Source organism: Salmo salar, chromosome 13, assembly GCF_965601325.2.
Source record: "Salmo salar chromosome 13, fSalSal1, whole genome shotgun sequence".
Classification (NCBI taxonomy): domain Eukaryota; kingdom Metazoa; phylum Chordata; class Actinopteri; order Salmoniformes; family Salmonidae; genus Salmo; species Salmo salar.
In genome coordinates, this window is record NC_138303.1 from 74,690,726 (window position 1) to 74,705,037 (window position 14,312).

The following is a 14,312-nucleotide window of genomic DNA, read 5'->3' on the forward strand; positions in this document are numbered from 1 at the left end:
ACGGTTGAATCCAGTGAGGGTTAGCATCCCTGATTCTGTGATGTGGCCAACCAGCAAGATGCACAGAAGAACAAAGCCTTTAAGTCATATCCGAACTGAAATCAATAACACATGCACATTAGTTATGCATTCTGCAATGAGGAAAGAAGTGTTTAATTCCTTCTTCACTGTTTACAGCCAATCATTGTGAGCTGTGGGCAGGACCAGACATCAAGGGATGGATGGAACATCAATCCAGAGCCTCTCAGCCAGGTCATCTCTGCTGTTCCCATAGAGACACAACAGATAGATCAATCTGTTGATTCATATGGCCATTTTGGGTGGCTTGGTTGAATTGACAATCATCCATTCGAGATGCTAAAGAATCCTATACTATGGAAGGTCTTTAGACCCACCCCTAATGTTATGGGAGTTGCATTTATTGCATTTTCAGTTACCCATGTATTACTCACTACTTGTACAACCATGTTGGATTGCCTACATATTCTACATTTCCTTGAGGGTCAATGCCAGTGTATTCTATGGCTGCCATGAGTACATGCCTTTCTCTGTCTCCTCAGTCTGGAAGGGTGACTCGGCTGATAGAGAGAAAATATGATGTGATCTCATCCTCCAGTTCTGATGACTTTTCCATCTACTCCTTCACTGACTGTGAATCGGAGGTAAAAGAGTTGTACCCTACCGTCCATGTCTTTGTTGAGTGACATCACTGTGAGGAGGATGGTCTCTGACTAGTTGACTCTGATACACAGTGTGATGATGAGGATCATGAAAGGAGGACACCACCACTGAAAGTTGAGGATGGAAAGGTGACAAAGCTTGAAGTGAGGGATATGGATGAGGATGATCTGTCTATCTCCTCCCCCCACACACATTTTTGAGTAACTCTCAGTGAATATGGAGAATGGACTATGACCAGCTAGCTCTCTGACACACAGCTTGATGATGGCAATGATGCCTCTTCTGAGGACAGTCCAGAGCCTCCAAATGAACCACAAGGACCACTGAAGGACCATCGACTGGTAGGCATCTTTTAAATTTGTGTGTGTGTCACATCTCAACGGTTTGACCCTATGTCTGTAGAGATTATTGTGGCCAAGTTCAACATCCTCCTCCCTGCCTCTGTGAGTGCCCTGAAGAAGGTGTCATGCCAGATGGAGGTGGTCCCCACTGTCCGGCCCTGCAGGCATCAGCTGGACAAGCAGACAGAGTGGACCAACATCAAAGAGGAGAGCCTGAGGCGGATCAAAGAAAACCTGACCTCAATAGAACTCAACCTGGAGGAAGGCCTGGAGACGCACAATGACGGTCAGGACATCAACCAAGAGAGGCAGAAGAAGAATGAGGGATGCTGTAGAGGATGGATTGCGAAGTGGATGGGGAGGAGGAAGGAGAGACTGAGGGACGAAGACGTGGCTAGGGAGCTCAAGAGGATGGGCGAGGAGGTGAGGGCACTGATCCAAGAGATGAAGAGAAACTGCAGCGAAGGTGATCTTAAGGCAGTAGACCTGGACAGTTGGCTGAATGACTTGGATGTTGAAAGTGGCATTCAAGAAATGCACTGGAGAGATGGCCGAAAATATAGACAGCATGGCAGAAATGCAAACCAGTATAGCCGAGAACAGGCTCCTCAAGTCATGAACAAAATAACAATGTCCAGAGCTTTGTAAGTTACTCCTACTTATGGAGTGTAGTCATGTATCTGCAATGTGTATAGTTTAGTTATAAAGTATATCTACAGATTGTTTTTAACGTAGCATTGTCCTGATATTTTACTTTACTTTCTGGTCCTACAGAGCCCAGGGAAGGTCTCTGGTCCTGTGTCTGGCAACACTGGCCTCTCTCCTCTTGTGACCTCAGCACCCCGGACCCTGGCTGAAGCCCTACGGGCCCTGCCCTCTGCTGTGGCCCTGCCCTCTGCTGTGGCCCCTCCCTCCCCAGAGAATGTCCCAAGGCCTCGGACTCCTCTCAGCCCTGTCATTATCACTCCGTCCGCTACAGAGAACTTCCCATACCGCCACATGCCTCACCTGGCCCCCATCACCAACCCGAGCCAGACCGGCAGGAAGCGGCTCCAGGAAATGGCAGGAGTGGCCCCACAGGTGGGAGGAAATACAAGAAGGGTATATTGGCCATATATCCTCCTACAGTATAGCATAGCTCTAGATATAGTAGCTCAAGAGAAGAGAACCCATAAGCTTACATTACTTTATCTCCTTGTCCAAAAAAGCCAAAAAAGTAGAGAAGCAAGAAAAGGCCAGTAAGATGCAACAGATGGAAAATGTTGGAGAAAGTAAGGAGGAGGAAAAGAAAAAGAAGAGTCTGAGGAAGAGGTGAGGAAATAGAGGAGGAAGACGAGGAACATAACCAGGGAATACTAGACTAGAGAAATAGAATGAGGTAGCAGAGAAAGAGCAACTATCTGATGTGTACATGGATATATTGTACTTTTCATAATAAAAAGTATGTTAATTGTCAAAACAATTTCATTATCGATTTTACATTCCCTCTTCCAGTCGCAGCTTGACGTTTGTCATGAATACTGCTCTGGAGGCAGAACTGCGCAATTTCCTCTAGATATGGCAGCTGCAAAGCCAAAATTGGCTATATCGTAAATATTTGTGGAAAATAATTGTGTTTTATGGACTTAATTTAAGGTAAGGATTAGCAGTGTGGTTAGGGTTAGGTTTAAAATCAGATATTATTACTTTATGCCTGTGCCAGCTTGTTACCATTTTGCAGAACTGCCGCCAGGGCAAGATTCATGCCAATAAATGCCAAACTGCATCCCAGTCATCCTCTCCCTATCTTTACAAGGCTGCAGAACATGCAAGCTAGTAATGTCGGGATTGTCTCATAACCCGCAGTCCCCAGGCGGGTGGGTTGCAGGCAGGTTCAATAAAGTGACAATAGGCTACATAACAAAATCCATAAATGTATAATTATTGTGAAATTTACACAAAGTTCACAAAGCATTAAGGACACCTGCTATTTCCATGACAGACTGACCAGGTGAATCCAAGTGAAAGCTATGATCCCTTATTGATGTCACTTGTAGATGAAGGGGACAGGACAGGTTAAAGAATGATTTTTAAGCCTGGAGACAATTGAGACATGGATAGTGTATGTGTGCCATTCAGAGGGTGAACAGGCAAGACAAAAGATTTAAGTACCTTTGAACGGAGTATGGTAGAAGGTGCCAGGCACACCGGTTTGTGTCAAGAACTGCAACACTGATGGGTTTTTCCACGCTCATGTTCCACCAACCAAAGGACATCCAGCCAACTTGACAACTGTGGGAAGCATTGGCTTCAACCTGGGCCTGCATCCCTGTGGAACGCTTTCAACACCTTGTAGAATCCATGCCCCGATAAATTGAAGCTGTTCTGAGGACAAAAGGGGGTGGGGCGATAACTAAATATTAGGAAGGTGTCCTTATTATTTTGTACACTCAGTGTATAACCTATAGGCTATACTGTGCAGTTAGGGGCCGTCTGTAAAGGTACTATCTTTACCAGCATCATAAAAGCTGATATTATTTCATGGGCCTATTGCAACGAAGATTGGCCACTAGAATATTGCCAGTTTATATTCATAAATAAAAGTTCACCTAATTTGACCTTCTATTATAAAGACCATATTCAAATGAATAAAAACGAAAATAAAAAAAACGGTTTCCCATCTCAAGAGATTAAATTTAAAAAATGACTACAATAAGTGCCTATTAAGTGCCAAATAAAGTATAACAGGGTTTCATTTTATATATTATATATCTTAACCCCTTTATCTCCCCAATTTTCGTGGTATCCAATTGGTAGTTACAGTCTTGTCTCATCTCTGCAACTCCCCTACGGAGTCGGGAGAGGCGAAGGTAGAGAGCCATGGGTCATCTAAAACACGACCCTGCCAAGCTGCACTGCTTCCTGACACAATGCACGCTTAACCCGGAAGCCAGCCACACCAATGTGTCGGAGGAAACACCGTACACCTGGCGACCGTGTCAGCATGCATGCGCCCGGCCCACCACAGGAGTTGCTAGAGCGCAATGGGACAAGGACATCCCTGCCGGAAAAACACTCCCCTAACCTGGACGACGCTGGGACAATTGTGCGCCAACCCATGGGTCTCCGGGTCGCAGCTGGGTTCAGCTTTGTGGCATGCTAGCCTTTTACTGGCTGCGGAGGGCCTTTTCTGTTTGCATTGTGTTGTGCACCTAGTTTTTATGTCTTTCCATGTTCTGTTTTTGAGAGCTGGCTCTGACCCAAAACAGGCAATCCTCTTTGCCGGGAACCTTCTTCACCACTTTACATTTTCCCAAATGCTTCCAAACTGATGCTTTCTCACAGCTGCTCTTGGGCCTCTTGGGTTGAGAAGTCATTCTCCAAACCTAATCGCAAACAAAGAAAAGATTAAAACACATGATGGTCCAACACAATAGAGGAGAGGGGCATAGGGAAGGTAAGGGAGAGGAGATAAAAAGAAAATACTTCCTCCGTGTCAGGTAAGCAGTCTCAAAGTGTACCCTCACCAACTTACCGAGTGAGTTCTGAACATCCCTCGCTGTCCTCTGATCCTGCGTCCAAGTCTTCTTGGGCCTCTTTCTGGTGTCTGTCTTGACTCTTTAGTGTGTTTTTTCAGTTCTTTCCCAGGCTTGCCTGAAAAACACAAAAAGATGGAACATACATAAGAGTAACAACAAATCCACATATTAGCAAGCAACGTCATTACATTTTTCTTCAGAACTCACTCAGCCTGGTAAGTTTGACGGTGAACTGTGGCTGTTCCGTTGCTTTACGAAAGCAGCCGGTGTCTACCGTCACAAATTTACCAGGCTGAGTCAGTTCTGAACAGCTGTCACTCGAGCTTTAGCTGTCAGGATCATACTCACTGATGCAGCCGGTGTCACTCAGCTGGTGTTTTGTATCATATTTGTACAACAGCTGATGAAACTATGAAAAAATGTTATCAGTGTAACTTCCTGATAGTTGCTGATTGAAAATACAATCTACATAAGACATTCTAAATCAGCAGGTTTTGCATTGGTGGAGTTTTAGCTTGCTTGGTGACATCACCAGGTGGTCTAAGTTAATAGACCAATAACAAAGAGTTTGAAATCTCTCTGCCAATAATAGCTAGTTTTGAGGCTACATTTCCCTCCCATTAGTGGATTGATCCATGTTTTGAGGCTATATAGTGTTTGTTTACATTTACTTTGTTTACCCACATTGGAGTAAAACATGCTTATATGTTGAGTTCTGATGGGGTAGAACAGTTGAACTAAGCTCATGAGGCATTTCTAAGTTATATTCTTCAAGAATCAATATCATTAAATTGCAGGTCCAAAAATGGATTTTGCAACTGCCGATTGCCACTTTAAAATGCAGGAAATGAGGGGGTGGTTGACGGTTGGCTACATACCTTGGCACGAGAGATTCCTGCTTTTATCCGTGTTCTGACGAGAACAATTTTAAAATAGACATGTCATTACTAATGTATGTTTTCACAAAAAAATATATATATTTGGACCATCCGGATATCCATATTTCAATAGTGAAATATTCCAAATGCCTATCCCTAGCTGCCATTTCAAAATAAAATAACTGCTAAACAAAATGTCTCACATTGTGACTTGCGCAAATAACTCGGCCTGCCACAGGAAAGCTACCGAGCTAGGACCACATTTGCATTAGAATGTAGCTAGCTACCAGTAGCTAGTTTAACATTACTCCTATGGAGTTTTTTAACATTATGCACAACGCAAAATTATTTCATATGAGAACATTAAGACATCATAGCAAAGATAAGCAATGCAATAATAATCCATTCCGAAATGTATTAATGTCTACTCCAGCAACCTTTAGCAGCTAGCTGGCTAATTAACCTATCAGTATAGCCAGGAAAAATGGCTCGCTAGCTAGCTGCTAGCTAGGTAACATAATGCTTCAACATAGCTAATACTTTTCCATGCATCGACGAAATGTAGGTCGCTACAGCTACATTGGCCTAGTTATTGTTGAATAATAACAAAGCTAGGTAAATTCATTTAAAATAATATCGCTAGTAACTTCAAAATACTTACAGCTGAAATACACTGCTGTTTTCTTTGTGAGCATGGTGAGCTGGAGAAAGCCGCATCCACATGTAGAGTTCTGGGGGATGGGACAAGATCCTCAAATAGACCCTGGCTTTGGATCAGGTTGGAATTCCCCCCGCTAATGGTCCTTGTTAGGTTTGGGGAGGGGAAGCTGATCCTAGATCTGTATCTAGGGGAAACTTCGCCCCAGCACATGCAAAGAGAGATGGGGGGAAGGGGGGGAGGAGAGAGAGCGTCGCTCTCAGGAATGACAGGTCATGTACAAAATCTACCAGTAAGAAATTGGTTTCAGAATGTAATATATTACCTTTAGCAGTTCTAATGTCTTAATTTGCTCCATTTCATTAGTCTTGTTGATTGATTGCTGAAATCTAGTTTCACAGAAAAGATGGTGTTGATAAAGAGAATCCATCTGTGTTTGTAATGCGTTCATAGACATATAGTTCATACTGGTGGTCCTACCCATCACCCACTTCACTCCATGAACCCTAAACTTGCTGCTCACATGGTGGTTTGTCTAAATCTATTTGACTTTAGGTTAGTTAAGGTTAAGAAGGTAAAGATTGTGTTTGGCTGTGTCGGGAGCTCTAGTGGCAATGCTGCTTCACCCAGATCACACATTGCCCTATATAAGTATATATTGTAGCAAGCTTAACCCAACACTTACCACCTTCTGATCTCCTGGTGTAATGGATAAGGTGTTGGCTTGCTAGTCGCTGGACCGGAGTCTGAGTCCCAGTTGGAGCTACCCCCAAATTTGTTACATTGGTATCAGAAGTGGGATAGTGACTGTGAAGCCATCTAAGATGTGTGTACACGTGAGAGACTTGCTATAAAGAAGTGTGGGGGCATGCTCTCCCAAAGGAAGGAGGTAATGTAGCAACCTTAATCCAACACCGAGCAACCTCACCTTGAGGTTTGGACATCTTGGCATAGCTGTTGACTTGACAGTTGATGGACCCAGGTTCAAAACCTGTTTGGGGCGACCGCCTGAATTTACACAAAAATATATTTGTTAGCCTACGGGCAGGGACCTGGTTTTTAGACATTGCTGTTTTTAGACCATTGCTGTTTGCAACAAAAAAAACACTACATTGGTGGAAGCAGTGGAATTGTGCTTTGGGAGAGGTGTGCACATTTCATGGGCAGGATCTGTACCCGGGCCTCCCATGGGAAAAACCAGTGTCTTGACCATTAGACCAAGATGTAATGCCCTCTTGAGCTGAGGGTGACACTGATTTTAAACTTGCAGGCAGGACTACCTCATTACCAGATCATGAGACACGCACATGGGATAGTGTAAAGGGAACTTTGCCTAGGAAGCCCATGCCAGGTCGCAGTTGTAAATGAGAACTTGTTCTCAACTAGCCTACTTGGTTAAATAAAGGTGAAATAAAAAAAAGTGTTAGAAGGTGGAAGATAGAGAATTAGTCCAGTAACTTACTGGTTTGAGTCCTGAGTCAGGCAACAATACGTGGGATTTGATCTGAACTGGCAGATCTGTGACCAAACCCTTCAGAAAAACAAATTCCCTTTGTTCCCCGTAATTTGGACTAATAAATTGTACTGGCGCCGGAGAGGATGGCTGCCGTTTTATTTGCTCTTAACCAACCGTGCTATTTTGTTTGTTTTTTCACATTGTTTGATACTTATTTTGTACATAATGTTGCTGCTACCGTCTCTTATGACCGAAAAGAGCTTCTGGACATCAGAACAGCGATTACCCACCTTGAATTGGACGAAGAATTTGTCTTTAATGAGTCAGACGAGAGGGATTTACTCCAGACACCTGAACAGGCCCTCATCCCTGTCATTCGTAGGAAAAAAAGACGTAGATTCGCAGAAGGAGATCGGGGTGCCATGTGAGGATCAGGCAACGAGTGGCTAATCTGCCTTTGCCATCCGTACTGTTAGCCAACATACAATAGCTGGAAAATAAATGGGACAAACTAAAATCACGTATATCCTACCAACGGGACCTTAAAAACTGTAATATCTTATGTTTCACAGAGTCGTGGCTGAACGACGTCATTAATAACATACAGCTGGCGGGTTATACACTATCGGCAGGATAGAACAGCCGCCTCTGGTAAGACAAGGGGTGGCAGTCTATATTTGTAAACAACAGCTGGTGCACGATAGCTAAGGAAGTCTCAAGGTTTTGCTCGCCTGAGCTGGAGTATCTCATGATAAGCTGTAGACCACACTATTTACCTTGAGAGATTTCATCTATATTCTTCTTAGCTGTCTATTTACCACCACAAACTGATGCTGACACGAAGACCGCACTCAATGAGCTGTTTTCCGCATGAAGCAAACAGGAAAACGCTCATCCAGAGGCGGCGCTCCTAGTGGCCGGGGAAATTGATGGAGGGAAACTTAAATCAGTTTGACCTAATTTCAACCAGCATGTTGAATGTGCAACCAGAGGGGGGGGAAAAAAACTAACTCTAGACCACCTTTACTCCACACACAGAGATGCGTACAAAGCTCTCCCTCCATTTGGCAAATCTGACCATAATTCTGTCCTCCTGATTCCTGCTTACACATTTTTTTTTAAGCAGGAAGCATCAGTGACTCAGTCTATAAAAAACTGGTCAGATAAAGCAGATGCTAAACTACACGACTGTTTTGCTTGCACAGACTGGAATATGTTCCTGGGATTCTTCCGATGGCATTGAGGAGTACACCACATCAATCACTGCCTTCATCAATATGTGCATCGATGACGTCGTCCCCACAGTGACTATACGTACATACCCATACCAGAAGCCATGGATTACAGGCAACATCCGCACAGAGCTAAAGGGTAGAGCTTCCGCTTTCAAGGAGCGGGACTAACCCGGAAGCTTATAAGAAATCCCGCTATGCCCTCCGACGAACCATCAAACAGGCAAAGTGTCAATACAGAACTAAGATCGAATCGTACTACACCGGCTCCGACGCTCATCGGATGTGTCAGGGCTTGCAAACTATTACAGACTACAAAGGGAAGCACAGCCGAGAGCAGCCCAGTGACACGAGCCTACCAGACGAGCTAAATAACTTCTATGCTCGCTTCAAGGCAAGTAACACTGAAACATGCATGAGAGCATCAGCTGTTCCGGACGACTGTGTGATCATGCTCTCCGCAGCCGATGTAAGACCTTTAAACAGGTCAACATTCATAAGGCCGCAGGGCCAGATAGATTACCAGGCCGTGTACTCCGAGCATGCTCTGACCAACTGGCAAGTGTCTTCACTGACATTATCAACCTCTCCTTGTCAGAGTCTGTAATACCAACATGTTTCAAGCAGACCACCATAGTCCCTGTGCCTAAGAACACTAAAGTAACCTGCCTAAATAACAACCGACCCGTAGCACTCACATCTGTAGCCATGAAGTGCTTTGAAAGGCTGGCCATGGCTCACATCACCACCATTATCCCAGAAACCCTAGACCCACTCCAATTTGCATACCGCCCCAACAGATGATGCAATCTCTATTGCACTCCACACTGCCCTTTCACACATGGACAAAAGGAGCACCTATGTGAGAATGCTATTCATTGACTACATCTCAGCATTTAACACCATAGTGCCCTCAAAGCTCATCACTAAGCTAAGGACCCTGGGACTAAACACCGCCCTCTGCAACTGGATCCTGGACTTCCTGACGGGCCGCCCCCAGGTGGTAAGGGTAGGAAACAACATATCCGCCACACTGATCCTCAACACGGGGGCACTTCTAGGATGCATGCTCAGTCCCCTCCTGTACTCCCTGTTCACTCATGACTGCACGGCCAGGCACGACTCCAACACCATCATTAAGTTTGCCGATGACAACAGTGGTAGGCCTGATTCACCGACAAAAACGAGAAAGCCTATAAGGAGGAGGTCAGAGTCCTGACAATGTGGTGCAAGGACAACAACCTCTTCCTCAATGTGATCAAGACAAAGGAGATGATTGTGGACTACAGGACAAGGAGGACTGAGCACGCCCCCATTCTTATCGACGGGGCTGTAGTGGAGCAGGTTCAGAGCTTCAAGTTCCTTGGTGTCCACATCACCAAAGTATCATGGTCCAAACACACCAAGACAGTCGTGAAGGGGGCAAGACAAAGCCTATTCCCCCACAAGAGATTGAAAAGATTTCTCATGGGTTCTCAGATCCTCAAAAAATTCTACAGCTGCACCATCGAGAGCACCCTGACTGGTTAAATCACTGCCTGGTATGGCATCTGCTCAGACTTTGACTGCAAGGCACTACAGAGGGTAGTGAGTATGTCCCAGTACATCACCGGGGCCAAGCTTCCTGCCATCCAGGACCTCTATACCAGGCGTTGTCAGAATAAGGCCCGAAAATTGTCAAAGACTCAAGCCACCCTAGTCATAGAATGTTCTCTCTGCTACAGCACGGCAAGTGGTACCGGAGCGTCAAGTCTAGGTCCAAAATACCAATTTTTTTTCTTAAACTGCATTGTTGGATAAGGGCTCGGAAATAAGCATTTCCGAGCCCTTATTGTTGTATTCTGTGACAAATAAAATCAGATTTAACATTACCTTTGCTGATGAAACAACTTTGTTGAAGTCTGGTTTGATGGTAATCACTCCATATCCATCTGCTCTTATCGTGCACAACAAGCTGTCATGACGTTGGCCTCTTTGAGTACAGGGAGGACAGTTGACCCCCTCCCCCCTTGCACCATCCCCCAACCTACCTTCCCCCACCCAGTCCCTGTGTGAAGGAGTGGTAAAATTCCAGAGAAGAGTCTCTGGCCACATGGCCCATAGAGAGACACAGGAAATTCTTCCAACTCACAGAATTGGGGAACCGAGTGACATTTGTGTTCTGGAGAAGGTATGGAAGATTTGTGAAGAATCCAGCTACGAACTGGTCCGCTTGGTACAATTTTGTGATACTCAGAAGAGACAATATAGCCATATTACCATAAAATTGTTTATATAATAGCCTCAGCGATGAGACTTGCATCCACATGGTTGTATAGAATGTATTAATAAGGATAAAGCTTTTGTAATACATTGAGATGCTATGTACTGATGTTAATGTGATAGAATTGTATTCCTGTACCAAGCTTAACTCAGTCATCGGCACGCCCCCAGGGACACAGACAGGACCAGGCGTCATGTGACATGTTCACTATAAAACCCACCCTGATTTACATTTCTAACAGACCCGGCCTCCACTCCATTGCGAGTTGGCCAATAGGTTTGACCATCCAAGTACTCTACAGAAAGTTAACTATACCACGTGGTTAACTTTTAGACTATTGATACCGACAGAATAAGAACAAGTCTTTGATATTAATTATTAGTCTGCAGCTAAGTAACTTATATCATTGAACGCGAAGACCAACGAAACATCCATTCTATGACGACATTAATGAATGTCGCTTTGAAAGATCCATTCTAACCCAGAGAGAGAGAGAGAGAGAGAGAGAGAGAGAGAGAGAGAGAGAGAGAGAGAGAGAGAGAGAGAACTCTCCAACAGAACGACGCTCCAACAAGGATCCCGACGACACACTGAGCGTAAATATATATTGATTGCAATTGTTCTCGAATGACTGAGCGTTCATGTGCAAAGGATTAGCATATCAATTGTTAATATTAATGAACTCTGTAGGGTCTTCTCAGCTGCCCTTTATGACCCATTGTTCAACAAGACACCAGCCATGCCTGTTAGCCACTAGGGCACATTACTCTACCAATTCTTTGTGATGATAATTACTGTTTGTATACTTTCTGTGAATTACTTAGTTTAGTAAATAAATGATTTTAAGACAATTGATGTATGGATGACTCTTAGTAAAGACTGGGTTCGTGCAGATACAACAATTTACGACGTTTGGAATGAGACTGGACGCGAGGTAAAATACACCATTTAAACCAGAAGATAATCGGCCTATACTATAATAGAATATAATATATAATGTTATAATATAGGAAAGTTATATTAGGAAAATTATAACTTTGTAATCTGAATATTTTCCTTGGTGCCCCGATCTCCTAGTTAATTACAATTAAACGATGAATCAGTTTGATCACGTGATAATAATTACAGGGAGTTGATTGATAAACATGTCTTCAGTTTAATGGTACCCCAAAGACACGACAAAGCATTCCTTCTCCTTTTGGCCAAGTCTGAGGAAGACAAGAATACAATGCCACTTTTCAATTCCTGAATTGGAATGTACTTCAAAGTTATTACATACAAAGCAGTGTAATAAGTGCATAGGCTACATAGTGGTTTTTCCCCTTGTGCTACTCACTTGCCCGGTGGTCCCAGGTCATCCATGATGTGCATGGTCTGTACAGGTGTGTTGACCACGTGGCTGGTCTTCACAAAGTCCTCCGAGGGCTCCCAGGTAATCAGCCTGGACTTGGGGAAGGTGCTGTCACTGCAGACCAACAGAATACCACAACCACATTTTGCATACAAGGGTAATATGAACATACCGGTACACTGTTTGTCTTCAAAGCAGCACATCACACATCAATGTTGCTTCAATTACATTCACTTTAATAATAATTCACTTTGGTGAGTAACAGGGACCTACACTGGCTGTCTGTCCTGTCGTCTGTGTCTGACATTGGCCATCCTATGTGCCAGGAAGGTAGGGTTGGACTTGACCTGCCTCACCATACTCTGGGAAAGCTGTAGTGAGTATAAAAAAAACTGCTTTAAAACACTAACGTTTCTTTGGGACAGAAACTAGGTAAATTCTTTGTTTTGAATAATGAAATTGTCACGTCTGCTCCCGCTCCCCCTCTCTGGAGCACGAGGTCGCCAGGCTGCTCATCATTACGCACACCTGTCACCATCGTTACGCGCACCAGCGCTTCATCAGACTCACCTGGATCACGTCATTGATTGCCTCCCCTATATCTGTCACTTCCTCAGTTTCATTCCCTTGTCTACATTGATGTTGTTTTGTTTCTCTTGTCCAGACTCTGTTCTTCTTTAGTTTCATGTCTATTTATTAATAAATCCTCACCCTGTACTTCCCAGCGTCTGTGGTTATGGAACCGTTACAGAAATGGAGATTCAGTAGAAACCCACCCCTTCCCAATTGGTGTAGCAGTCAGAATCGGTGTAGGTGAAAATCCTGCGGTTCCGGTCTGCCCCTGGTCCGCTCCAGAGCCATGATCTCTGTGTGGTACTGTCTCTCCAGTGGAGTCTGGTATACTGACTCACTCTGGAACAAAACCACTTCATATTACACACACACACACACACACACACACACACACACACACACACACCACACACACACCACACCACACCACACCACACACACACACACACACTATGCAAAATCAAACTATCCTAAACAGTAAAGTCTTATTTGTTATAAGGACACTGGTAGAGGACCTACCTGACTGAACAGCTTCTCCTGCCAGCCTACCACCAACTCCTCCTCATCATCTCCGGCTGAAAACAAAACCAAGATGTTCTGGTCCATATCTAGCCACCACGAAAATAACATCTACTCAACTAAGAAGCATCTAACATCTTTCTGTTTCAAAACATCTAACATCTTTCTGTTTCAAAACAGTGTTAATACCTGATTGAGCCGGTGAGTTGAGGGTGTCCAGCTCAATGCCTCTCCTCTCCTGTTGAGTCAAAACCTGCTGCTGAAGGTGTTGGGAGAGGGCTGCTGTGGAGGTGAATCTCTGAATATGGATCCTGTAAACACCATTGTAAATATAAACAAGGTAAACAGGATTCTAGCTAGCTAAATGCCATGTTTTCATGGCAAACTCAGGGATCAGGTCAAGCAATATACTGGGTGTTTATCATCATCTGCTTTGAGAGCTAACGTTAGCTAAAGACAGTGTCTTGCTTTTATGGCAATGCAAGGAATAAAAGCCCCACAAAGGCCAACTGCAACTTACTTAATTGTAAGGTTTTTGACAGCATCTCGGGAACGATAGGCAGCCTCTCCGAAGTCGGTGCTCCAGCCGTCTACCAAGTTGTAACGTTAGGAACTTTATTGATGGCTTGCTAACTAGCAGCAAGCAATTGAGACAATTTTGTAGCTAGTACTTTTCACAAGCGTCTGCTCGTTGCATGGTAACAACAGTCTGCCTGCCTGGTTGGGTTTCTGGCGATCAATCCAACTATTTATTGGTTCACTACCGCCACCTACCGTGGGATCCAGTCCAGAGCAGCAGAATAAACCCCCCCACTGATAACAGGTAAGGTAATATCAGTACA

The 14,312-nt window shown here is 44.2% G+C and overlaps 1 protein-coding gene across 5 annotated transcripts; it reads right to left on the bottom strand.

Annotated features, from left to right (window-relative positions):
* Positions 1-12,167: 12,167 nt before the first annotated feature.
* LOC106599790 (tectonic-like complex member MKS1) lies at positions 12,168-14,216 on the bottom strand. Of its 5 annotated transcripts, none has more exons than XR_014380154.1 (7): positions 13,991-14,208; positions 13,660-13,781; positions 13,471-13,526; positions 13,155-13,304; positions 12,648-12,749; positions 12,364-12,492; positions 12,168-12,235 (listed from the first exon to the last, which is right to left on the bottom strand). XR_014380154.1 is itself a non-coding variant. In XM_082960327.1 (7 exons), exons 5-7 carry the CDS (start codon positions 12,735-12,737, stop codon positions 12,184-12,186), a joined length of 267 nt encoding a protein of 88 aa, XP_082816453.1. In that variant the 5' UTR covers positions 12,738-12,749; positions 13,155-13,290; positions 13,471-13,526; positions 13,660-13,781; positions 13,991-14,214; the 3' UTR covers positions 12,168-12,183. The 5 variants fall into 5 exon arrangements, 3 of the variants coding, with proteins under 3 accessions (XP_082816453.1, XP_082816452.1, XP_082816454.1); XM_082960327.1 differs by having other exon boundaries at positions 12,652-12,749; positions 13,155-13,290; positions 13,991-14,214; XM_082960326.1 differs by having other exon boundaries at positions 12,652-12,749; positions 13,991-14,211.
* Between the last annotated feature and the right edge of the window lie 96 nt (positions 14,217-14,312).

Excerpts from the sequence above, each read along its gene's own strand:
- LOC106599790 (XM_082960328.1), bottom strand. The coding sequence starts at position 12,737 with ATGGTGAGGCAGGTCAAGTCCAACCCTACCTTCCTGGCACATAGGATG. Across the intron at positions 12,493-12,651 it reads CGACAGGACAGACAGCCAGT|TGACAGCACCTTCCCCAAGT; the intron begins GTAGGTCCCTGT and ends GTTGGTCTGCAG. Across the intron at positions 12,236-12,363 it reads GACCTGGGACCACCGGGCAA|ACTTGGCCAAAAGGAGAAGG; the intron begins GTGAGTAGCACA and ends TGTCTTCCTCAG.